The following is a 26,147-nucleotide window of genomic DNA, read 5'->3' as shown; positions in this document are numbered from 1 at the left end:
GTGATTCTATTCCTACCTCCTCTTGTGTTTCAAGATGCTGGAAATTGCTTATTTTCTTTTGTTTCTATGGGAGTTGCTTCTCTTGACTAATCCAACTCTATCAACAGCCACTAGCTGTTGGATTCAATAATTTGGTTCGTTTATTACAACATTTGAATAAGAAAATTATAAGTAAAGTTAATCAAATGTTGCATCTAATTTCTTTCTTTCTTCTCTTTCAACCAACAATTTGTACTGACTATAAGGTAAAATCTTTATCTCTCTACAATGACAAATAATTAGTTTTTTTTACATCACAAATAATCTAGTTTGATATGTACTGAACATGGTTTTAAACTGCCCTTTGCAACCACAATACAAAGGTTTTGAAGGTCTTCACAATCATGTCATAACCTTAATTTCTTCATCATCAGTGGTATTTATGTGTGATCTTCCGCAATAATAAGGACTGAGACGTAATCAAAAGCGTGACCGCTATCGCAATTTAAAAACTTGTTTGTGGTTGTAACTGCAAATCAGCTCTCATTTTGAAAAGATTCAAGGAATCTGAGCTGAAGACTATAGGCTTCCTTTAGCTCAGCTAATACCTCTGCAATAGATGGCCTCTGTGATGCATCTCTCTCCACTGACTTTACAGCAATGGAAGCTGCTTTCTTCATGCTCAAAGGATCAAATGTTCCTTTTATGTCCTCATCCACTATCTCAATTGCACCTGCCTGCAAATAAGGCTTGGCCTGCAATACATAGTTATGAAAAAATTGTTAAGTCCTCAGTATTCTACACTTCAGTTAAATTTGAGAGGAAAAAGTTATCAAACACAATGCATTGTTTCCCAATTAAGGTAAGAATGAAACACTTGTTAACTGAAACTCTGAGTGGGTGAGTGACCATATTATTAAGTTGGATTGATTTATAAATTTTTAACAAGCTAGGTTTCTAATCCTCTGTAGAATTAAAGCAATGCTAGATTACCCATAACACCAAATTGAATGAGTCAGGAGTTCCAGAGTGAGTCAATGGCTCTCTTCCACAAATGAGTTCCAAAAGAACAACTCCAAAGCTATATACATCACTTTTCTCTGTCAGCTGTTGAGAGGAATAATACCTGTACGGAAATTAATTATTTAATTTATATATATCATGTATTTATCATATAAAGGAACCACCCACTAATATATGAAATTTAAGGACATACTCTGGATCAAGATACCCTGCAGTTCCCTTGACAACAGTGGTGACATGAGTTGCATCTGCTTGGGTTATTTGCTTGGAGAGGCCTAAGTCACAGACTTTGGCATTCATATCCACATCTAAAAGGATATTACTGCACTTGATATCGCGATGTATGATTCGTGGTTCACTTCCATTGTGCAAATAATCCAATCCTTTCCAGAAAATAATTAAAATTATATGATGTATTAGACTGATATGAAACAGTTTCCAATAATTTCCACTTATAATATTGCTTGTTATGGTTCCTACTTCCTAGGACATGAGAATGCAAGTCTTAAGGGAAAAAAAGAGATGAGGATATATTATTTTGTTTGAACCACATGTATCATCCACTAATAGTAATAATAGCACTTTGTTTTTTACCTGGTTTAATCATATTAATGAAAAATTCAATGTTGTACCTTTTGCTGCGTCAACAGCAATTTTCAGCCTCCGAACCCAACTTAAGGAAGTCTTTTTATTGTTTGTACCTAATGGAAAAAGAAAAGAACATTGCAGCATTATGCAGAGAACTCTCATACAGATTGCATTGCTGGAAGGTATGATACAAGACAGAAAGTTTTATTCAAGCATTAGTACCATAGAGGTGGTCACCCAGAGATCCACCAGGCAAGTACTCATAAACTAATATCTGATGCTTTGCTTCATGACAGAATCCTTCCAAAGAAACAAGATTTTGATGCCTGATTGTTGACAAAAGGTTGACCTGAGCACAAAAGTAGATATCAAATTACAAAGTAGGAAAGGAAAAAAATATATGTAATAGAATCAGTCTTTTCAGAATTTGGAGAACTTAAGGAAAACTTTCAAATCGCTTGTGATAATTAATGAAGGGTCATTTTTCTCCTACTTTTTATAAAATGTACATGATTTAATACCAACGAGTTATTTTGCTAGATAAGTCATGCCTATAGATTGAAGAGGTATTCTAAGTTGTCATTAGCAGCCAACATTGGTGATACAACTTAATGTGTGTAAATCTGCAGACATGTTTCAGCTCAGAAATCATTATTAACTTATGTGAGTAGCTTGTGGATGTCATAACTGATTCCGTCATTCTGAGGTAAGAGAAGCTGATCGAAATATGCTATAAAGAGAGCGTTGAAAGAGGAGTTCAGTTGGTGAACCTCATTAATAAAAGAATCAGCACCAAGCTGGGATTTGTCGAACCGAACTTTGACCGCTACTGATTTTCCATCTGGAAGCTTTCCAAGATAAACAGATCCAAAACTGCCCCTTCCTATAACTTCTTTAAAGTTTCTTGTAGCTGATTTGATTTCTTTGTATGAAAAGACTTTCGCTGCACCCCAGTTCTTCATATCCATTTCTACTTCTAAAACACAGAAGAAAATCAGTGTAATAATACATGAAAAGCTGCATAGGTAATATTCATGATATGTCAAAGAGTACATACTTGCTGTGTGTGAAACTTCATGTTGCTTTCTAGTCTTGTATATCATCACTGAAAGATACATTAAGAGAAAGGCTAGTGTGGCTCCTCCAGCCATTCCTAGTATGATTGCTAGATGGCTATGTACATTGTGTTTCTTCTTAGAAACTAAAGTAACTTGTGGTGTCTCAATTGAAGGATTGGATGATGCTTCATCACATGTGGCTGTGGAAAATGTTAAGCACAGATTCCCATACGCTCTGCAAAAGATCAATGAATAAACATTCATGTTGTTTTCCAAGAAAACCAATGCATTGATTCATACCTGATCTCCAACATTTCTTTATTCAAAGATTGTGGTAGTGGACCTTGTAGTTTGTTGTTTGCCAGATTCCTGCCGAATGGAAAGCATTTGTTATTTTTCAATTTTGGAGGATAGAAAATCAAGATGAGCCATAATGATGGTCGACAAAAGAAAAAGTTAAGGGAAGTTTCTTCTGTCAACCACAATTTTGGTTAATCATGGTTTTCTACCGTGTATCTAAACTTGCACCAAGCGCAAGAGAAAGAAATTCTCATTATTTTAGAGCTACTTTTCTGATGCTCACTTACAGAAAGTGAAGGTTCTCCAATTCTCCCAAGCTATCAGGCACTACTCCCTGTAGACTATTGTTCTGCAAGTCTCTTCACATATAGGGATAAACAAAAAGAGGAGAAGAAAAGGGGAATGTAAGATTAATATGACCTTATTTATGTAAATTCAGGCTGACACAGTACTATGAATTCAAAAGAACATAGATGGATAAAGGTTCAACTATACAAATATTATTTTGTCATATTTCAAACTTCATGTTCCTCTCCTGGTAGAGCCTTGAACTCACTGAATTTTAAAAGCATGTAGGAAATGCAACTCACAATATTTGAAGGCTAATCATGTTCTCCAGATCTACACCGAGGGATGTCAATTGATTGAAACTCAGGTTCCTGAAAATTTTAGCAGCTATGAGCACACTTTGCATATTCAAAGTTCAAGTTCATTCTCTTTGGAGGCATTACAGTTTCTCAAGATGTTGCAAGCTATCCAAATTCTGGATTTCACCTGAAAGCGTCGTGTTGTGCAAATCCCTGATATTTAATAAGGAAGAAGAAGGGCATAAGAAACTGAATGGAAGAAGTGAAGAAACACCCATAGATAATGTCCATTTAATTGAAATAAAATTACAATGTTTTAAGGTCTAACAAGTCACCGAATGTAGGATTGATTGATCTCAAATTAATGTCTGACAGATCCCTGAAAAATGGCATTCTATTAGATTTTTGATGAAATAAACTGCATTATATTGAGACCAGGCAAAAGATCAGTGTGTTGACTTCACACACAATGATGTAACAAGGCTTCCTTCGCAATCAATTCTAACCCACGGGGAAGGAGAGCACGGATCATCTTGCCATCCAAGATCAAATCCAGTGGATTGCTGAATAATCTGCAGAGCTGAAACTGTTGCACAAGTTGAACAAAGAATAAGTGACTGAAATGAAGTATAGTTAGTTAAATTTGAATGAATTGTATGCTAAGAGTGTGTTTGGTTACACATAGGGAACTTCATTATGATTTCGAATAGAGTAGAATCAATTTTGGATGACAATATAGATATATGGAAGTCATTTTGGAGAACTGACTTCAGCCCCAGAATCAATTCTGCTAGAATCCAGAGAGAGTAGCTCCCTCGCTGAACATCATCAAATCTGATATTTTACAACTCAACTTCATAACATTACCATACAAAAGCAACTTTTCTTTTAAATGTATCTGATTAGAAGTCACATCATTTTAACTTACGTTTGTTATACACAATTATACTAGAATCAATTCTGTCCATAATCAACTATGCTAATGTTGATCTAAACACACACTAAGGCAAGGTGGATTTCTACCTGTGGTTGAGGAGGCATCAGGTGGAACTTCAACCATCTTATAAACCTCAAATGCATTGATCTGAGGGTAAAAATCTACTCCCTTCAGTGTTATATTCAAGCTGCTGAGTCCTTTTCTTGTTACATACAAAGCACTGATTTCTGAGCTCTTTATTGTGTAGTTTGATTTCATTAGATCTCCATTTATTAAGACATCAAAAGAGGAGAACACAGGAAGAATTCCAGCAAAGTAGAGGATGATGTAGTAGTCCCCTGATGTATCAAGGGGCAGGTTATATGTCATTATATTTTTTCGCGCCAAAACTCTCCCAGTTTGAAGAATAGCTTCGGGTGGTTCCTCCACAAGACTAAACTGATCAAAGCTAAGCTGAATCTTAAACCCAGTTGCAAGATGATGGGGCGTGAAATTTCTATCAGCATCCCAGATTCTATCAAATGGATCCAAGGGATACCTGTATTTTACATAACCAAAGGTTCAAAGCATGACCAAATCTGATAATGTAAAATCTTAGAATTGCATATCTGAAGCGTGGAATTTGGAGGAGTTCATATATGTGGATGACCTATATACGGACAGTATTAAATAAACAGATCAATATAGGCTCTAATACCATCTTCGTATTCGGATTAGGACTAACTCTACCTCAAATGCTAGTGTAAAAGTGAGGATTTCTCTACCCTATATAAGGACCATTTTAATCATATTTCTAGTCAATGTGAGACTTATCAATATAAAATAAGGATGCTATTGCTATGGTTCTTACCGGATGAAATCATTGTTGTGTCCACAATCAATTCGATAACTCTTCCTTAGAAGCTTATTTGGAAAATCTTGCATACCACTTGTGTAGGCTCCTTGAGGAAGTGGTCTGATTTCAAGGGAAGAAATTACAGGTGAACCACCATTTGGAATTGCATTTAAACAAAATGCCAGTGTATCCTTATTCACTGTCCATAGGAACTCTTCACTCCATGGGTCATTTTCTGTAAGATTTACTTTAGCAGCTAGAGCTGTCCCAATCGAAACGAAAAATGTAGGAGGTTGTCCAAGTCCATCATAGTTCTTGTAAACAAATTTTGCTCTGACAAGAACCAAAGTTGTTGCATTGTTCAAAGGTATTCTGTAACATTTTCGATTTCTGGAATCTGGGAAGAACCTAGCTGAGATGTTCAATGAAGAGGTTCCATCACTATAAGTGATGGTGGTTGTCTTCCCTGTGGTTATGTAGGTGGTGTCTGGGATCCATGAAATGTTAGATGAATCACTGAAACTTGTTCTTCCACCACAAGAAAGACTCAGAAAATCTGTCCATGAAATTCTATGAGAACCATTTTGAACTTTTACTAAAGAAATTTGGGCATGTCTTTGTCATTCAAATAATGAAATCATCGATCATAGTGTAATGGCCTAGTGTAAAATATAAGTTCAACAATTCTTATTAATTACTGAAAAAAATGTAAAGAAGCAATAACTTTTTTCACACCAGCATTGCATTAGAGAAATTGTACCATCTAATGTCCGAATTTAAATATTCCAACAAAGCTAAACACATGTCTATTAATTTCACTTTATTAAATTTCTGAGGAACCAAATGAAAAGTAATGTTAAAGGGGAAAACATTTTATGCAGAAATATAGACATACCATCTTCTTGTCCACAGAAAGTGATAAACCAGAAACTACAAAACAGAAAGAAGCCAACCCATGCATTTCTCAAGTCCATGAAGCCAAGAATACTGATGCCTACTTTCTCTTTTTTTATTAACTAAAGAGAATAAGAAAATTCTGTCAATAAATAAATTGGTATCAGAGTTGTGTAATGACTTGATCCACAATCATGAATGAGCACTAGTAGTTGTTGTTAAAAAGAACAATGAAACTATAATGCAGAGGCAAAACAAAACTTGAAGGAAGGGAAAAGAACACAGTGGAAATATGATTAGTATGCAGGGGATGTTATGATTAAAGGTTAGCTGAGTCATTGAAATTTTACATATCGTTACCGTTATTTTAATATTCCCACTAACTACCATTCCCAGTAGGTTTATTGGGCACTCAATTACCTTTGTTGAAAATGCTGAAAAAGAAAAAGACCTCTATAATATCTGTTATTCCTAGAAAATGAGTTGAGAATACCTCTGATCCAGATGTGGTGGTACTAGGCTAAGAGCATTGTCGTGTGTCGAGTGTCCACACTAAGGACGACAAGGGGCGAGGAAAATGCTTGCAAAAGACACTACGACGCTTAAGTCAGTTCAAGATCGGAGAAATAAATTCAATCTTAAAAGAGCAATAATGAGCAACTAAGTAATGTTTATGCAATTTAACAATAATCAAATATGCATATATTTATAAAGCTTGGTACTTTGTGTAAAATGCCTTAATTTCACATCGTATAAAAAAATAATCTAAAAAATAAATATTAAATTGAGCTACTCGCACGGGTATTTCTTCATTTTCTTGTCTTTCCTCGAACTCAATTACTTACAAATTGGTTACAACCAAATAAAGTGTACATACCGAGTTTAACAATTCTTGCATGGCCACACAAGCAAGTACCAACAATGATATATACACACCTCATGTTTAAAACATTTCATTTTTACCTATTTTTATTTCGATCTCTCTTCTCTTAACATTTATCATATCTCATATTTTCTCTCTCTTACTTTTTTTTTCTTCATTCACATCCCACACAAGTTCACTAAGCAAAACGCTTAAGACTTGGGGTTTGTATGCATGCCAAGTTCAACAACTCTAGCTCGGCCACGCTAAAATCAAGGTTTCTGAAGGGTATTAAGGGGAATCAATATAATTATGATATTTAATTTGTATGAAATTGTCAGAAAATTTATTTATTTGAGACAAGGTGATATTTCATTTTGAATTATCATTGCAGTCTCCAAAGTAAGTGCTTATAGTGCAAGTTTTGACTAGTACGTATTTCACTTGATGGAAAGAACGCAAGCATATGATGCTTAAGAGATGGGGCATCCATCAAAGTAATCATAATGGATAATTCTTTCTGGCGTTTCTTTGAACTTTACACAAAGATCAACCATGTCATTTCTGTGAGGTGAGGAAAGTAACTTCCCAACAAAGCCATCTATAATCAATGCCCAGGCTCTTCTTCAAACGGAAATTTAATAATTGGGATAATTGTTAAATTAGTCCTTATCTTTGTAGCGAGTTTTGAATTTAGTCTCTCCTCAAAAAATATTAAGTGATATCTCCCTGAACTTTCACGCGTTTTGGTCTTAGTCCTTGCTAGAGCTCCGCCCTCTGGCGAGGCTCCTCGTGGCACGCTTACGCGGAAAAAAAAGCATAAGTGTAATTGTATTTGAACTTACATTAATTACAAGTCAGATTCTTAATTAAAATATAAAAAAATAGAAAAACCCAAAATACCCTTCACTTTCCCCCATAAAATGCCTAAATCCTTAATCCCCAAATCAGATCAAAGCTTTGATATTCTTTTGTTCTTCATATTTCCTCTTCGTCTTATGTTCTTCTTCGTCTTTCCTTCTTCTTTTTTCCACGTAAGCGTGCCACAGGAGTCTCACTGAAGCTCCGATCTCCGGCAATGACTAATACCAAAATGTGTGAAAGTTCAGGGAGATATCGCTTAGTGTTTTTCAATGAGAGACTATATTCAAAACTCGCTACAAATACAAGGACCAATTTAACCATTTAACCCTTAATAATTTTATTGAATATCACATCTCTTACGTTTAATGTCGTTCCTTTTTAGTTTTCAATAAAATTAAACGAAGAGAGGTGATATTCAATAAAATTATTAAGGGTTAATGGTCAAATTGATCCCTGTCTTTAGGAAATCCTATAAAAACAATTTTAACACAGTAAAGTAGTGTCTCAAATTTTGAACAAACATACTCTAAAATATGTGGCAGTTTATCAGTTTGTCTTTAAACGGCAAAAAATCATAATTCGTTGATGTTAGAAGTCTCACATTAGTTAGAGATATAACCAAATAAGTATTTATAAAGAGTAGATCAATCTTCAACTCTTGAATTGACTTTTAGATTGAGTTAGGTCTCCATAATTCTAATAATTGATAATAAAAGTGTTCAAGTGAATGTTAATAACATATTGAACATTCTTACAAGCTACTTGCTTTGTGTACGGGTAAAATCCACATCAAATGCACCAAGAAAACACTTAGAAACGGCACCGTAAGCATAAGTGGGGAGGGACCAATTAGAAGATCACATTTGTCATTTGTGTGTACCTTCCATAAATGAAAGGGGCGGTTGTGTGCACATCAACGTGTTCCTTTGTGAACCAAACTTTTTGGACCATTCCCATGTTTCATCGTCCATAGTTTCTGATGAAGTGGTTCAATCCAAAACAAGGCCCCATGTTGCACACGTACTAATTAAAACTAATACTATCAACACTTTTTTCTTTGTTCAAGAATCCTCTCAGAATTAAGACCCTTCAGCACAAGAGATAAGAGAGAAAGAGAGGGATAATAATATGTCTCTTCCAAGTAAAACCCCTCAGCAGCTGAAAGAAGGAGCAGCAGCAGCAAACTCATCCTCTTCTTCATGGAACAGCATAAACACCCACACAAACACTTTCCCTCCTTTAACTCTACACAGAAGCAAACTTGGTAGGTAAATTAAAATCAGTTTCTCCATTTTCCCATTTCTCTTTTTTTTTTTAATTAACAGCATATATATTTGGATGAAATTTAGAGGGAATAATTTTATTTTAAATTAAAAAATATATATATTTGCATCATATGCATGATAATGTATTATGTGTTCCTCTCATTTTTTATGAAATAGAGAGATTATTATTCTATGTACATGACTTAATTATTCATGGTGAAATAATTAGAGTGAGCTGATTATGATTATAAATTAATACATTACAGAAGATAGCGATGAAGATATGTTCACAGTTCCAGATGTGGAAGGCACGCCAATTAGTAGTGTTCATTCTGCACTGACACTTACAAATGGTAACCCCAATCAAAGTAATGTGGCTGATCCTCAATTTCAAACGGGCTTTTCCGGGAAGCGCCGCCGGGGAAGAAACCCTGCAGACAAGGAGCATAGACGCCTCAAGAGGTATGTAGATTTTTTGTTTTTGGGTACAAGAGATATATATGTACGTAGAATTTAGAAAATGCACACATGTTTAATTTGCATATTTTCATGAGCTTAATTATTCATATGTTTTTGCAATATGGTGGCTGAAACAACTTCGTCAAAGAGGAGATTTGGGTCTTAGAATTGTTGCAACATTTTTTCTGGGTTAAATGATGATGTGTGCTTTGTCAAAGAAATGTCTTGAACCAATTAATTAACTTGATGGAATTTGGTTATTATTATTTTTAAATGAAATTTGCTTAAATTTGACCCAGGGTATATATCATAGATGACAAATCCATAACCGGAAAAAAAAAACGTGTGCAATTTAACCAACGAGGAGTGCTCGAAAGAACCAATTATTTTATTGTTTAAGCATTTCAAAATATAATAGAGGAGAATCCTTCGTAGATTGATGTATAAATATATATAATAAAGTATATATAGGCGGTCACTCTCTAGAGTATATCAAAAGAGAAAAAGGATGATGCATACCAAATTAAATTTGTTCACACTCACCTGGTAAGAATAAATTACTTTCTCTCAAAAGGTTGTGTTAATTTTCCGCTGCTAATTTGAGAATTTTTTTGGTAGATGATCAATTGTTACCTCTGTAAGGTATGTCCTGACCGGTGATAGTGACCAAAGTCAAATTCGTCCAAATTAAACTTTTCTGCATAAAAAATCCTTACCAATAAGTATTTGTATATTTTGGCAAATAGTTGAGCTTCTTAAAGATATAGAGAGAATTTAATTTCTGAACAATGTGTCAAAGAAAGAATATGTGGAAAAATGTTTATTCAGTTAATGTGATTTTTGAGTGTGAAGGGAAAATTTGTAATCATACGTGAAGATAACTTGTAATAAAATAAAATAAAACATAGATACATACTAGATAATTTTAATACATTTTATAAACAATGATGTTATTGTATTTCGTCACTATATTTATTATTAACATTTATGTATCTAAAGTCGTTATAAAACCATAATGCTGAGTGTACAAATGTATGATATTAACAGGTTGTTGAGGAACAGAGTCTCTGCTCAACAAGCTCGCGAAAGAAAGAAGGTTTATGTGAATGACTTGGAATCAAGAGCTAAAGAATTGCAAGATAAAAATGCTGTCTTAGAAGAACAAATCTCAACTCTGATCAATGAGAACACTATGCTGCGTAAGGTAAGCGTGGTATCATATGTGCTTTCTTTCTAAATCCCTTAAACATGACAAAATATTATGTTTTCTTAAGGGGAAACTGCATTGACATTTTCTATGATTTCCAAAATTACCTTTAACGCAATGTTAATACAAGTTTTTAAGAGTGAAAATGAGAAAGATTATAATTAATGTGTCGACATTTCATTCTCCTACTTAAATAAAAGTAATATTGTCAAAAAATAATTAATATGATACAAAATTTAATTATTTTTTGCTTATTTAAAGAAAGGAGTAGGTATGTACCAAAAAAACGAAAGGAGTAGGTGATTTCAATCATTCTCTTAAATGTTTTTCTAGATCTGTACTAGCCTATATATTGAGTATTTCATTTCAATATGCATGGAGTGTATTTTTGTGACTTACAATACAGATTGAGGTATATATATTGAATATTATTAATTTGCTGGCAGGTTCTCATGAATGCAAGGCCAAAAGTTGATGAAAGCAGTAGCACAGAACAAAAGCAGGACCAGTTAAGTAAAAGCTAACAAGCCAAGCTATAGAATGTGCGTCAGAATATCAAATATGGCGCATATTTAAGAGATGCATTAATTTATATTTTACTCTAGACACTAGAAATGTAAATTGTATGACAACCTTATCCCTTTAATTACTGGGTGAATATTGTTCTTCGGACCCTCTTTTCCCTACTGCTACGCCTATTCTAGCTTATCCGTTTATAGTAAAAAATATAGGAGTTTCTATAAATTCCTACTTCTTAACAATAAGGTAGTGCCAAAAAAATGGAGAAATAGGGTTATTTAAATTATCAAATGTTAAAGAACTTATGCTTAAACTAATATGTTTAAGACAAGCTAGTGTATTGAAAAGTGCACCTAATTTTTATTTGAATTGTTTATCCTAATTATAATTTACCCGAAAACCATATGATTGAGCTCAATATGAAAATTTGCAATCAGGAATTCAGATTGCATGCCGTATTAAATATCTGTCCATTTGGCTGAACCACCTAGCCCACTGCTCACATGGATTAGGGCCAAAAACTGACATACAAGAAAAGGCCTTTGTCTACAAAAAAAAGAGGATTGTGCTAATCATTAGGGATTATTGACATAAATCCAAAAGGGAAGATGATGATGGAAAAAAAAGCTATATAGCAGAAGATGAAACTTTGACCAAAAAAAAAAAAGCAGAAGATGAAACAAATAAAATTATTTTTGTCTGTAAGTAATAATGTAAAATCTGATGAGAAATGATATTTAAATAATGGTTGCATAAATCATATAATCGGAAACCATAAAGTATTTGTAGATTTTGTTGAAAATTTCTCGTTTGTGGTTCTTGGTGATGGGAAAAAATGTAAATTGAAGGAAAATGTTTCATAGCAATCCACACAAGTGAAGGTAACAAAAAATTCATTAATAATGTTTATTACTCGCTTAATTTTTCTCAAAATCTTGAGTATTGGACCGATCAAGATGAAAGGTCATAAGCTAATTTTTTATGATCAAAATATGAGATTTTTTATAAAAAAAAAATTATGGAGGACAAATTGTTGTTGTGATCCATACTCATAATAATTATTTTCCTCTCAATATTAAGTCCCTCGAATATGCTACCTTCAAATGTGAAAGTTCAAGTCGTTTGAATGCCAAAGGTTTGAAGTTATTAAAACAAAAGAATATGGTTGTTGGTCTTCCAGAAATTCACAAAATGATAAAATTTGTGAAAGCGCGTTGTGTTTAGAAAAATGCACGATCTTCCTTTTCTAAAAAACAACACTCTAATTCCTTTGCAAAAAAAAAACACTCTAATTCAATTAATTTTATTTTTTTAGAGAGATTTTTCTTCGGACCATAAATATGAAATTATATTACGATTTGAACAACTCCAAATTCAGGGTTCTCTTAAACTAATTTCCACACCCAACAACCAGTACTTGCGGACGTGGCCACCAAATCCTTCCAAGCCATCAAACTCAGCCACCACTTTCTCTAAATTCTTCTAAATCTACCTCCTGCAAATGAAGAGAAACAAGAAGCATTTACATAACTGGAAAAACCTTGAATGGTAAAAAGGAATTATACAATTCAAATGGGAATTCACACCATTATTTTTGTGGGTAGAGTCAACTGATCTAATTAAGAAAAAAACTGAATTATAAAAATGAAAAGCACTGATTACCAAAGCAAGAATGTGATACAAAAGACAAAGAGAAAAATGAATGTGAGACATGTGAGAGAGGTTGAAGTTTGCCATCTTGTAAGGAGAAAATAGTGTGATGCCTCCTTGTGCTGACTTCGATTTCTCTGCCATTGTTTCCCCTCTTCTAATGGATTCAATTTCCAGAATTAATTAATAAGATGAAAAATCTGTAAGTTTGAGATGTAATTAAAAGATGTACAAAAATAGCTATCAGTTCCTGTGGAAATTTCTGCAAAATAAGAACGCGTAAGTGGCACACAACCAGAATCTCGCCTTTCCAAATATCTCTCTAATAAGACATGAGAAATCTCTCTGGACCAATCTAATATTCACCAAAAAGAGTAAAAAGCCAGAAAACCTTTACTAGAAATATCTAGCACTAGCAGTGTAAAAATAAGAAATAAATATCTAATATCAATTTCCTAGATCAAAGAAAACTGATTGCCGGTCTAAGAGAAAGAGGAAATCATAAAGCTTTGATAATCCAATTATATTCTAACAAACCTTGAAAAGCTTGTATCAATAATAAAAACTGGCGAAAACTTCAATCCTAGAACTCCCACCAATAAAATTGATCATTGTCTATCACCTTTGTCCAAAATACAAATTTCTGTCATGCCAAACTCAATAACTTAGCACCATGATCAGTCAAACACGAATGAAGTACTAGATAGAACAGTGGCATGACACAGAACAATCCAAGCACCTTATGCAGGTATAGCCTTCCAAGAACTTCCTCCTTACAAACTGCCTCCGGCTGATTCTCATGCAAGCCTGATATAATGTTAAAAGAAGCCACTTTACTACAAGCTAAATTGAAACAGATAACATGAAAAACTGAAACCGACTTAAGATGTGCAAAGAAATAGATTAAAAAATGAAACACAAAACTTAGCAGAGCAAAGATACTAATGTGTTCTTAGAAAGTTCCTAATGAATCCACATGCCTTCATATCTAGACTGTAGAGCATATTACTAAAATGACATGAACATAGAGACTAACAACAACTGTAGACAAGAACTTGTTATTTAGCCATGTTTCAATTGCTGAGGCATTCATTATATTTCAACAGTGGCATATAATTTTGGGAACATCATATGCACAAACATACAAGCTAAAACAACTGACACTAAGATCCTTCCTAAAGAAAACTGAATCAATAAAGCTAGATATAAGAGGGACTGTTCTGTATTTCTTGTTCATCAAATTCACTTACAGCAAAAGTTCAAGCCAAACATGGTGACTACATGGAAACAATAGCTAAGCCTAGACCACATCAGAAGCCAGTAATGATACTACAACCAGACTTATTTGCTTCTGTTGACAATAACTTATGAAAAGATGTAAGGGGGGAGGATGGAGAAAGAAAGGGAAATGGGGAGAGTTTCATAATTTATGAAACAAGCCTGCATATCATTCATATTACTTTTCAGATGCTTTTTAAAAAGGACATTTTCTCTCCCTTTTTCTACCATTACCATTTACAAAACTGTCTACTGACTCGATCAATAAAATCACATGCTCTAGTAGAAACTAACAACATACCAATTTTATTCCAGGACTTACAAAACTCAGCAAACGATTGCTCCCTGATGAATGCAACTAATAAAAAGACATTCCGCGTGCATATGAAGTCAGAAACTTCAATGAATAAGATAGGATAAGACTATATAAGGAGATGAGACATAGAAATTGTGAATACAACAAAAAATACAGAGTCAGAGACTTTTATATGATAAATACCAATGCTTCCTGCAGCTTATAATGTTTGAATTGAAGATACAGAAGCCCTTGGATTGTCAGCGCTTTCATATAACACTTGTTTCCTTAAACCTGCACTTGAAGTTGAAAAGACTAAAAATGCAAACACATCAGTGATCCATTTTGTTTTCCGAGGAAGAAAAAAAGGAATTGGTCTCAGTGTCTAAGCTCTAAATTATGAAATATTTTAAACTTGATATGTCAGCCCTGAACAAGTGTCATTCTTTTTCATTTTCAAAACATTCACTCCAATGAAGGGTGGAACCTAAAGCACCTTTTCCTGAATTTCAGATTGGTAATATATGGCAATCTTTAATTTGCAAGATGTTAAAGAATAACAATCAAATTTTATCTAAAAGTGATATTTCCTAACCATCAATCTGATAAGAGCCGTCTAGAACTAGAGCAGAGTTTATTAAAAAAGTTCTTCTCATGCTTATGTCTCACAAGAAGGGAATGATCATGCATATTACAAAATGTATATACTGTACCTCATGTACAATCTGTAAAAGAGACTAAAAAATATTGGACAGGGAAGAATACACTGTCATAAAGAGAGAACAAGACAATTTTTTCAAGTATATTTGAATAAAGGGAAATCAAAAGCAAGGTAAGTTTTGATCTCCTACAGTTAACCTACTTTTCAAAAGGTAATTCCTATCAAGGTAATTCCGAGATCGGAATTACATGTGACCGACCAAAGTCTTTCCCACTACGTGTGTTGGTTATATGGATCAAAAGACACTATAATGCCCTCTCATGATATCATTACCAGAGAGAATGTAGCATTTAATAGAATTGACCCAAATTTATAATAGTCATGCTATAATATAAAACTCAGATTTGTGACAAACTCTGCCTAAATGGCAGAGGTAATGTAGCAATTAATTGACTTCAAATTGACAAATTACAATGAGGTTCAGATTGTACACAATTTGATTCCATCAAACAAATGAATTTACAATTTCCTAAGATAACTACAAAGGAATCTCTCTATTCAAAAACTCCTACCTACTCTTCCAAATCTTCTCCGTGAGATACTAGCTAGGGTTTTAGAACGAGACCAACATCTTCCATCAGTGCATTGGAGATTCTGCAATCGGCGAGTGAATAACCACACAACTTCTCTAATTCTTGAAAAGAGTTCAAATTGTCATCAAGAAAAACTGTTCTCTTCATTTGTTGTACCTTCATTCTAGCAGCTTCTCTTTCCTTCTTTCTTCGCAAGCCAAATAAGCGGTTCTGAAAAGGCTCCCGTTCTGGTTTTAGAATTAGACCAATATCTTCCATCAGTGCATTGGAAATTCGGAAATCAGCGAGTGAATAGCCGCACAGCTTCTCTAGCTCCTTAAAAGAGTTCAAATTTTCATCAAGAAAAACGGTTCTCCTCATCTTTTGTACCCTCATTCTAGCATCTTCCCTTTCCTCCTTTTCGTTTGATAATTTCCTTTTCCTTCCACCACGATCTCTGGCGACGACAACGGTTTGCAATGGCTTCCGTTTTGGTTTTTCTTGCTCTGCCTTTTCTCTCTCCTTTTCTCTCTCAGTCTCAGCTGCCCAGAGATTCTCCATAGACTTCCACTTGAACTCAAAAAAATCACTCAATTTATCTGCAATTCGGTGAATTTCATGGTTGGGAGGATAGTAAACCATGGCATTACAAAACAAGATTCTGAGATCACCAGCAAACTGATCAGGGCTTGCGTACAAACCCTTGTCCAGTTTGTGCTTCACCGTCTCAAAATCCATCAACGGCTTGGATGAAAGATGGCAATCTGCCGCAAAACCCTTTCCATTCCTGAAAGCCCGCCCACCACGGTGTTCCATTAGCCTCTGTAGAGCAACAAAACATTGCTTCTTCTTGAGAGGATCGATGGTTTCCACTGTTCTTGCAGGTCCCTTGACGGCGGCGGTGGTTTCTTGAGTGGGCACCACGGTGGTTGTTTTCGCCTTGGTGGCGGAGTTGATCGCGAACAACAGAGCATAGGAATAAACCCTCTTGGATTTGCATTTGTCTGCCATTGCTAGCGGCAGCATGCAACAAATCCTAATCTTGATCGAAATCGAAGGAACAACGTTGTCTTCTCACGCAAGTCTCACGAATGAACTCAGTGTCTCAGTTAAGAAAGTTACATCGAATGAACTCAGTTAATAATGTTTCTTTTGTTCGGTTAATGTAATCATATCTTTACAGATTGACTTATAAAAAAAATGTATCTTCACAGATTTTGCTACCGTTGGCCGCTGCCTCCTCACGCGCCAAAGCGCGCCTAGGGTTTCTCCATTGACACGTCTTGTTTTCTGTTGGCTAGTTAACAAGTGAGTTTTCATTTAGATTAAAAAAAATATTGAGAAATGAAGAATTTAAAATGCTTGAGGATTTTAATTCAATCAATTCAATTTGACGAATTTCTAAATTCTTATGTTTCGGGTAAGGTAATTGAACTTTTTTTTCAATTGAAAATATTTGTATTAAGTAATTAAATTTCTTTCATTTATTTTGATAAATTAATGATTATTTGTCATTTAAAGTAACAAATTTGATTATTATTATTTTTTAAAAAAAAAGTAATAATATTTTGATGAATTAATGACTGTTTTTCATTTACGAAATTTAAATATTGAAATTTTTTTGGTAACAAATATTGAAATATTTATAATAAGAAAACTTAATTACTCTTTTATAAAAAAATTGATTTTACGTGAAAATTAAAAAAAAAAAGATTAATTATGTTTTTGTTCTCTTATAATGGGCAATGTTTAATTTTAGTCTCTCCCCAGAGTAAAGTTGCAAAATTACCCCGATTTTAGTCCCCATCGGGATAGAGCTCATGTGAGGGGTTGCCAACCCCGATTTTTTTTCTTCTTAAATTCACTTTTAATTATTTTATTATATTTTTCATTTTAATAAATATCTGTGAAACATATTCATGAGTACCTTGGATACACACAGATATTATGAAATCTATTTAAAACTCATTTAATAGATATTCACATTGACGTGAGTATGGAGCAGTTATATTTTTGGGAGGTGGGTATATACCATTCATACCCACCCGTACCCATATACTGATATACATCATCCCTAGATTCAATTCAAAATCATTTTCTCAGCAATTAAGAGAGAATCAAGAATAAGAGGAATTGATTGCTAGAAATGATACCTTTCATGTGTAGCTCAACAATAATATCAGCAATGTGAGCATGGATACTTTGTTTGGGAAAACATTTCATGGGAAAATTCAATAACCTGCAATGTAATGTAAGCATGGATACATGTTAATTTACAAATAAATAAAAAGAAGCAAAAAAGTAATTACAAAATGAAAGAACCGTTTTAATAGATGCAAATGCCTAATTGAATAAATCAATTCAAAAATTTTACAATTTTCCAAAAAATTAATTGAAGCTAGCTACTGCAATCCCTTATCACTTTGACTTTGAGGTTCGTTCAAGTCCAAGACAACTCAAGCAACCTCCCTAGTGCTACTATCAGACCCTCCTCATTCAGGCAAAGATAGCAAAAGAAAATTAACATAAAACACCGACCTAGCCCATGCTAATTAAGATTGTACTTTAAACTACATATACCTTAGCTCAAGGCTTAAGATCTTTATAGGTATACTTTCAAAAAAAAAAAGATCTTTATAGGTATAGTCTATGGTTGTCTATATGATCTAACCACATAAAAATTTATGTTCATTGCACACTTGGTTCCAGCAGTACTATAGTTTGAAATCATGTAATGCGTCCATAAAAAACCATCTTGGTTGCAATTACCACCACATCTGCATCAGTTCCAGAGAGAAGACCCATCGGTCATACAACCGCGACCACAACTGCAACTTAAGAGTTAAGACAATACTCTAAGAAGGACAACAATGGGACACCTTTCAGATTAAGTAGACAATAACATGTAGAAGATCTCAGAAAAAGAAGTCCTTGAACAGTAAACATTTTCACTGCTTTTACCAGAAACAATAAGCTAAATGTTAACACTACCAACTTCCCCCCCCCTTTGCAAAGTGGACTAGTAAGAAAATCCAGGGCCACTTTCTTAAAAAACCCAAAATGTTTCAAAGAACATAAAAAATGATTAAAAAAATTCAACAGTAGGCCAAGTCAAAAGTGTAAACAGAACATCCTATAAAACCTTATGATCATCAAGCTGAAACAGATAAGTCTTGCCTAATGTTTCTGTTATATGTGTTAGAACGTGTTAAATATTCTATTGGACTTGGGGATTTCAAAGTAAAAGACTTGGCCTAATGCTCACAATTATGCTAATATTGGATCAACTTGACAGATTATGCATATGTCGAACCTAACTGTTGCAAATGGCGCTAACTATTTTCTCATCATTGAACTCAATTTCACTAACAAAGATAAAATTCTCAACAAACACTTTTGGAAACAATTCAATTACAATGAGGTAAAGATTGTGATTAAATGTACACAATTAGACTCCATCAAAGACCCAAGCACAAGATGTACTTATTGAGACTAATAAAAAGAGAGTCTAGACAAAGACACAGCAAAACAAGCTAACACAAGTGCAAAATAAAAAGAGCAAGATACAGCAACAGTTATAAATAGCCTATCTAACTTGAAGACAAGGAAAAAAAATGTTCAGTTGACCAACTTCAGCTAAAATTTGTGAAAACCGCACAAGACTCCAAAGTAAAGGCCACAGCCACCAGAAATTAGAGCATCGAACCAGCAAAATTTACAATAATTGAAACTTGCAGCAATTCCACCAAAGAAACTTCCAGTTAATTGATATTTATCCCTTTCCCTCTTTGTTTTCCCTTTTTGATACCCTTCTTTAGTAAGGACCCATCAATTTATTAAAAACAATCACAAATAACATATGACCCCATAAGAAATTAAGTTTTTTAAGGAATTGCATTTAAGATCCGTAAAAATCATATTTTGTCCTACCACTTCTATATAAATGAAATCGAATATTCCAATTTGAACCTTCAATGTTATAATAACCTCCATTCAAGATTAGTAGCCAATGTTATAGAAAAGAGGCATTGCATAAGATGGCACAATGTTACATCTTACACTAGAGGCCTTGTTCATGACAGTATTTATTCTTGTTCTGGTGGCTTTTGTGCTCTCAGCAGTTTAAGCTTTCTGCAAAGCTAAGTTTGATGGCTCAAGGTTAGGCTTTGCAACTTAAATTACTTATTCACAAACTTCTGCATTTGTCAAGTTTGGAAAGTAAACCGCCTGGGGTCTCTGCAACTTTTATGTGAATAACTTACATGTAATGTAACTTTATCTAACTTTGAAGTGTGAACTTAAATGACCATTTATATGATTGTGCAGGCACAAACAATACTTGAATAGTAAAACCGTTATCTACAACTATGGTCCATTCTTCTAAGAAGGGCAATGAGAAAAAGAAGCTAGTCAAAACAGTGAAAAGGGGGAACTGCAAGAAAAATTACCAAAACTGACTTTCTTTTGGAAAACAGATGTGCAATTGCTCTTCCAAGCTTTGAAGTAGCTCCTTATATGTAAGCATTGGCTGAATTAGAAAACAAGACAAAAACACACAAGTGAAAAAAGGAGACGGAACCAAATGATTGATACTCTGTGTAATCAATTTCACTCACATATATCTATCCTCTAATTGTAAACAGAAATTAAGAGAATGATGAAGACAAAACCAAATGATTGATATGTGACTGTGATGGTGATTATGTGCTCCTCCCCGTTTCAAGCACAAATTCTAACAGCTAGCTACAAATCCAATTATTGATCATTTTTCTGCCCATCTACTCATTAATTGTACCCTTGACAAAAGATTACCTCACCCCTCGAAAAAAGGATTTCTTTTAAGAATTTTCAAGTCTGACAATTTGTACTGCACATTATCAATGTTAAAAATGTCAGGCAGCAATATGCATGCACAAGATAGAGAAACTGACAAACTTACTTGGTTTTAGAGATTGATAATCAGGTTTAGCATTGTTACCTAAGAGAGTTGCATACATAGATTAACTTGGAAGGTGTATTGACTTAAGAACAGAACTAGCTGAATGTAATAAAATGCCTTCTCAAAAGTAAACATAGAGGAAATGCCTTCGCCTCAGCTAATATTCAAATTATACCAATATTAGAACAAGCTCTAGGCAGAGATGAAATGGAAAATACTCACACTTAAAGAAAATATATATGTATATATATATATTAAGAGAGAGACACTTTATTCCCAAATGATTTCTAAACCAAAAAGAGAAACAGGGAGAAAATTAAACTTAAAAGGAACCCATATTATTAGTATAGAAGTGAAAAAGACTATATGTTGCAATCAAACCCAGATTCTCTCTTTCTTCAAGACTATATGCCAGAGAAACTCATTCAAAATCACTCTAACTACCCTATCAAACACTTATTAATACAGGAATCTAAGTAACACCAGAAAAACCAAGATATAGTTTTCTGATCCTCATTCTCCAAACAATATGAACATCTGAGCTATTTTCCTTGTCATATTTTGCAGCAAAGCAACACAGAATGTTTTTTTTATCTAATTGATTAGCATTTTCAGTCAAAATAGAGCAACACCCTTTCCCAAATGCACAAAAAAAGGAAATAAATTCCAAACATTTTATACAAACTGCTTTAAAAGATATCACACGGAAAAGAGAAATTGGAATTAGATAGGAAATGAGACTACCTGAAGTGAAACCAAAGAGAGATTTCAGGAATATCTTCTTCTGAGCTCTTTTTCCCATAACAAAAATGAAGAAAAATGTAAGAGCCTGAGTAAATCGAAGAGAGCAGATTAAGAGAGAATGATTTGGAAGTTATCTTAAAAAATGAAGAGGCCGTTGAAGCTGCGAAGAACATAACGCCGACTTCAATGAAGATGTCTTCCATAGTCGTTGAGCTTCCAAATGCAGAACTTGCAGTAGGTTTCAGATAATTTAAGTTCTGTTCATAACTTCATATCTTCTAGTGTCAAATTTCACTGTTCTATTTTTACCCTTAAATCATGAAATCCAGCCCTTGCATTCATTCACACTAACAAAGGTAAACAATTTTCCCATGTGGGAGGTTTTACAAACCCATATCAACAAAATAGCTGGTTCATATCTCTAATGTGACCAGTTATTAAGTGAGTTCCACTGATAATTGTGTCTGTGAATAATATCTATAGAGACTGCCATTCGCCTTGGGTATATGTGTACTGAATTTGCACACCAAACTATTTAAAAGGAGTGAAGTGTATAAACTTTGACGTCATAACTTCCGTATAAATACTACTGACAATTTCAGGAAGTCAAAAAAAAATCAACACGATTCCAAAAGAAAAAAGAGAACTACACTGAGTCCTATATATCACAGTCACTCCTATCTGTTATTCGCAGTAATGAACAGTTCAAAAAACCATAAAATAACTGATGCATTGGTACACTGTAATAATTAAAAACATTCTGTTTTGGTTAATAGAAACCAAAACATGACACAGATGGTAGATCGAGTAAGAAGTTAATTACTAGAACCATATATGCAAGGAATTAAATTAAGAAATAACTAAGGATAAGTCATAGATTATATTCTCTTCCTCTAATATTGAAATGAAGCAAAACTTGCAAAGAGGAATTTTTATCTTTTAATTTTTCCTTTATCCTCTTAATCCACTACAAGCAGCAGTAATGTCATAAGCCAGTGGATTTTTTTACACCCAAGTTATTTTGAAATCTGAAACTCATAACGACAATTACAAGTAGCAGATGATAGAGAAACAGAAGAAGATACACATCCAGTCCTGAACATATAAACTGAATTAAGACATGTGTAGCATTCAGTCCACGGAACTTAAAACTGAAAAGCAAAATGAAATTCTTACCTGAATAGGCTTCCAACCTTGTCCATGACACCAAGTTGCTAAAGGGCCTTTTGTTGTCTGAGCTTCTGATCCACATTGCGAAGACGGGGCATCCCCTCTTGCAACCTTCAGAGCAGCCTGAAATCTCTAATCTTGTAAAATTCGCATTGTAAAATTAGTAACCACTAATTGATTAAGGACTAGATATCTACGTGGAATAGGGGGTTATACCAGGAATTTGATGAACCACACGCGCTATCGATAGAAACCTTGGACTCTACTCGTTTACACTGTTAATCAATAAATTTTTAAGGAAAGTCAAAACTGAAATACAAAAAAAATGACTAAAAAATGAGGTGTAAAACTTTGATGTGAATATATTCATATTAGATAGTTTTGAACAATATACAAGATTAGAAAATCAGAGCCACATTAATGAAGTTTCCTTCCATATACATCTTCTACAAACAAATATGATATACAATCACCAGAGCAAATCCTGTATGAGTAGACACAATCAATTAATTACTTAAAGTATATGAAAACAATCAATAACTTGGTTTTGAAAGAAGTGTCTATATAATTGAAGCTAACTGACATATAAATGCATAGCAAATTCTCTTGTCTCAATTGCATCAACAACTTCTGCCTCACCTCAGATGTATTTTCTCCTCATTGCTAATTCCCCTGAACCGACGGCAGAGGATTAAAACAATGTAAAAACCGCAACACAATCCACACGCTTTGCGTGTTAGGGGTTCAGCTTGATTTTTACACAAAAATACATTTGCACTTATTAAAACTTCAAAAAAAATTAAAAAAATCCTAGCTGCATTTTAATTACAACAAACTTTTTTCTGTGTGAACAGATAGTAAAGCTAATACAAACAACCTAACACATAAGCACTTACGAGGAACCGCGGCGGTGACTATCGATTGAGCACACATCCACCTGCGCCGCCAGCCTAATCCTTCGCCGTAATCACTTCCTACAGTTCCATTCACCAAAAGCAAAAGCTCACAACACAACAAAACAATACAAAACAAAACAAAACGCTACAATGCGAAGTTCATCGGAGAAGTGTTTTTGATTAATTGAAGCTAGCAAACTGACATATAATCCAGAAGTGTTTCCGAATCAGTGATTTGAACTCATGATCCAAAAGCAGATTTGTTAGATCTAGTTTAATCACAAAAAATTGATCATGTTTTCAAATCAAGATGACAAAATGTTAGTGTTTGAATTCATCATGAGTGAAGTACCTGTGGAATGGATGGATGAACAATGGCAAAAGTCCCAATTGGTTTCCATTGTAAACGATTCTACAGAGAACGAGTGGGTTGCGAGTTGCGACGACGAAGGAAAGTGAAGAGGAACTAGGGATTTCAGTGTTCACAAGTTCGAGTTCTGCTGCGAGTGAGTGAGTGAGGATAGAGTGGGCGCGCGCGATTTTGAAAGGGAAAAGAGTTTTTCACGAAAACCGGTTTCTAATGGGACCACAGTTACAGTTAACTATTTCTCAAAAAAATAATTAATTAATTAATTATCATTTATATTTTAGAGGCTCAATAAAATGTAAAATCGAAATTAAAAAACGTTTGAATGTCTTGATCTCAGTGAAAAGAGTGTTTAGTCCTCACCGGGCCTCGCCTATAACAAAAAAAAATGTGAAAAGAGTGTCACGTCAATGGTCATTAATAAACATTATTGAATGTAAATATGCATTGAACATTCCATTCTTCCTCTCCTCTCTTTTCTCAACCCTACCCTCTCCTCGATGCCTGGCGCCTCCGCGTCTCTAATTCCAGACCACGATTCGAAGGATTTTGCTCCACCGGTAAAGAAATTGAAAGTTGAAGAAGACAACACTGATTCCGCAATTGATTTAACCCCTAGAGAAGCTTTCGAAATCTGGTGCGATATATATGGAAAAAAATACCCTAACAAAGACGAGAAAGATCGGAGGTTCGAGAGTTTCCAGCAATCTCTTGATAGGACCATCCCCTCAACCTCAAGTCATGCTATCAATTTTCCGCTTCTTGCTGATCGAACCGCAGACGAATTTGATGCGTTCAGAACAAAATTTCGGAACAAAATTTGTTGTTTAGTCATGTTTGTTTTGACCTATTAAGTATACATCAAGTTTTTCGAGCATCAGTTTGTGAACCAAGATTACAACGTCATACATCCTATTTATAGGCGGGATTCTTAATGTCAAAAGTCTCTTTCTCATTCATATGACCTAATCTTTGGTGACGTAGATTGGGGCTTTCATGTGTTGCACCTACAATCAAATCACATGTTATTGTTGTCTTATAAAATGTACCACTCTTTTTACCTTGAGCAAGTGTTTGTGTACTCTTTGAAATTTTCCAATGATCACCATGAAAGACTTTTGAATAACCTTCACTGGCGAATTGGCCTACTGAGAATAAGTTCTTCATCAGGCCGGTAGTATGTCTGACATTTCTCATACAGACTCATTTAACTTAATCTTTACTACACATTTACCTACAATCTTATATGATTTCTCGTTACTAATGTAAACTTTTCCACTGCGAAGGGGCATGGAAAGATGCTCCAGAGTCGAGGACTCAAGACTATTCCTTACTCTCTAAAGAACTTATTAATGCATTACCTCCTCCTGAGGTGAAAGCAACATTTCCCTCGTCCTCTGGCTCCTAATTCTTTCTCACCCTCATGAACTGGCTTCTGGATATGGACCTCATGTCCTTTGAATTTTCATATCCATTTCCTTTTATTGGTTTTCTTTATATTGACTATGTATACAATACTTAAGATGTTGATGATTCTCTCAACTCTCTTCGTTAGATCACTTCACTAAGAACCAAAACATCAGTGAATTTCAACTTATTACCACATGTTGAGCTGCTCACAGTTGTGATAATAATGTTTTTCAACTTTTTGGTAGAGAAGACAAAAGTGTCAATTCTCACACTTTATCATAAAATTCAATCTCAATTTAGTCAATTGTGTTAGATTTATATTGAGTTCATTTATATGTTTCCATGAAAAACTCCTTTAATTTCCTGTGTTGTATTTCAAATATTAGAAAGGTGGTCAACCATTTTATTTTGACATTTTTCAACAATCACAACCCTTGAATAAGAAAACAAGAAGATTTAAAGAACATGTTAATTTTTATAAATTGTGTAAATACATGATCACAATCTCATTAATTTATTATACATGTGTAAGTACATGATTACAATCTCAACCGTTGATTTTTCAACCAAGTGTTTTCATTGCTTAATTTACCCCATAAAATAACTCACTTCACTTAGAGACGCCAAATCCAAAAGTTAATTATAAACATATGCAAAGCTAACAAATACTATTGGTAAATAAAATCCTCTTTAGTAATAAGGTTACTTGTACATAAATGCATCAGAGAAATTGTAGCAATAGAGGCAAAAGCCATTGTTCGAGACACCATGTGTCATACTTATGTTCT

At 34.1% G+C, this 26,147-nt stretch overlaps 3 protein-coding genes and 1 long non-coding RNA gene across 6 annotated transcripts; 1 reads left to right on the top strand and 3 right to left on the bottom strand.

Moving 5' to 3' along the window:
- Window positions 1-165: 165 nt before the first annotated feature.
- On the bottom strand, window positions 166-6,406 carry LOC130749292 (probable LRR receptor-like serine/threonine-protein kinase At5g48740). Of its 2 annotated transcripts, none has more exons than XM_057602628.1 (16): window positions 6,203-6,406; window positions 5,323-5,863; window positions 4,559-5,010; window positions 4,004-4,121; window positions 3,846-3,914; window positions 3,680-3,748; window positions 3,539-3,607; window positions 3,236-3,307; window positions 2,949-3,017; window positions 2,648-2,883; window positions 2,361-2,566; window positions 1,813-1,939; window positions 1,635-1,703; window positions 1,196-1,385; window positions 973-1,105; window positions 166-734 (listed from the first exon to the last, which is right to left on the bottom strand). In XM_057602628.1, exons 1-16 carry the CDS (start codon window positions 6,279-6,281, stop codon window positions 516-518), a joined length of 2,718 nt encoding a protein of 905 aa, XP_057458611.1. In that variant the 5' UTR covers window positions 6,282-6,406; the 3' UTR covers window positions 166-515. The 2 variants fall into 2 exon arrangements, with proteins under 2 accessions (XP_057458611.1, XP_057458612.1); XM_057602629.1 differs by having other exon boundaries at window positions 5,323-5,794.
- A 2,463-nt stretch (window positions 6,407-8,869) lies between these two features.
- Window positions 8,870-11,544, top strand: LOC130709559 (transcription factor HY5-like). The gene is made up of 4 exons (XM_057558946.1): window positions 8,870-9,191; window positions 9,459-9,654; window positions 10,699-10,855; window positions 11,305-11,544. The coding sequence occupies exons 1-4, from the start codon at window positions 9,056-9,058 to the stop codon at window positions 11,380-11,382; spliced, it is 567 nt and encodes a 188-aa protein (XP_057414929.1). The 5' UTR covers window positions 8,870-9,055; the 3' UTR covers window positions 11,383-11,544.
- Window positions 11,545-15,658: 4,114 nt separating this feature from the next.
- On the bottom strand, window positions 15,659-22,335 carry LOC130742690 (transcription factor GTE9-like). 2 transcript variants are annotated; one of them, XM_057594792.1, is made up of 4 exons: window positions 21,517-22,335; window positions 20,282-20,361; window positions 17,987-18,072; window positions 15,659-17,130 (listed from the first exon to the last, which is right to left on the bottom strand). In XM_057594792.1, exon 4 carries the CDS (start codon window positions 16,857-16,859, stop codon window positions 15,867-15,869), a length of 993 nt encoding a protein of 330 aa, XP_057450775.1. In that variant the 5' UTR covers window positions 16,860-17,130; window positions 17,987-18,072; window positions 20,282-20,361; window positions 21,517-22,335; the 3' UTR covers window positions 15,659-15,866. The 2 variants fall into 2 exon arrangements, with proteins under 2 accessions (XP_057450775.1, XP_057450774.1); XM_057594791.1 differs by lacking the exon at window positions 21,517-22,335 and having other exon boundaries at window positions 20,282-20,945.
- Window positions 22,336-22,461: 126 nt separating this feature from the next.
- LOC130742722 (uncharacterized) lies at window positions 22,462-24,084 on the bottom strand. Its single transcript, XR_009021252.1, has 4 exons — window positions 23,935-24,084; window positions 23,583-23,660; window positions 22,903-22,961; window positions 22,462-22,809 (listed from the first exon to the last, which is right to left on the bottom strand). It is a non-coding gene; the product is annotated as an uncharacterized LOC130742722 (long non-coding RNA).
- Window positions 24,085-26,147: the final 2,063 nt, after the last annotated feature.

Source organism: Lotus japonicus, chromosome 3 (assembly GCF_012489685.1).
Source record: "Lotus japonicus ecotype B-129 chromosome 3, LjGifu_v1.2".
NCBI classification, from domain to species: domain Eukaryota; kingdom Viridiplantae; phylum Streptophyta; class Magnoliopsida; order Fabales; family Fabaceae; genus Lotus; species Lotus japonicus.
This window is presented reverse-complemented; position numbering and strand designations above follow the sequence as displayed.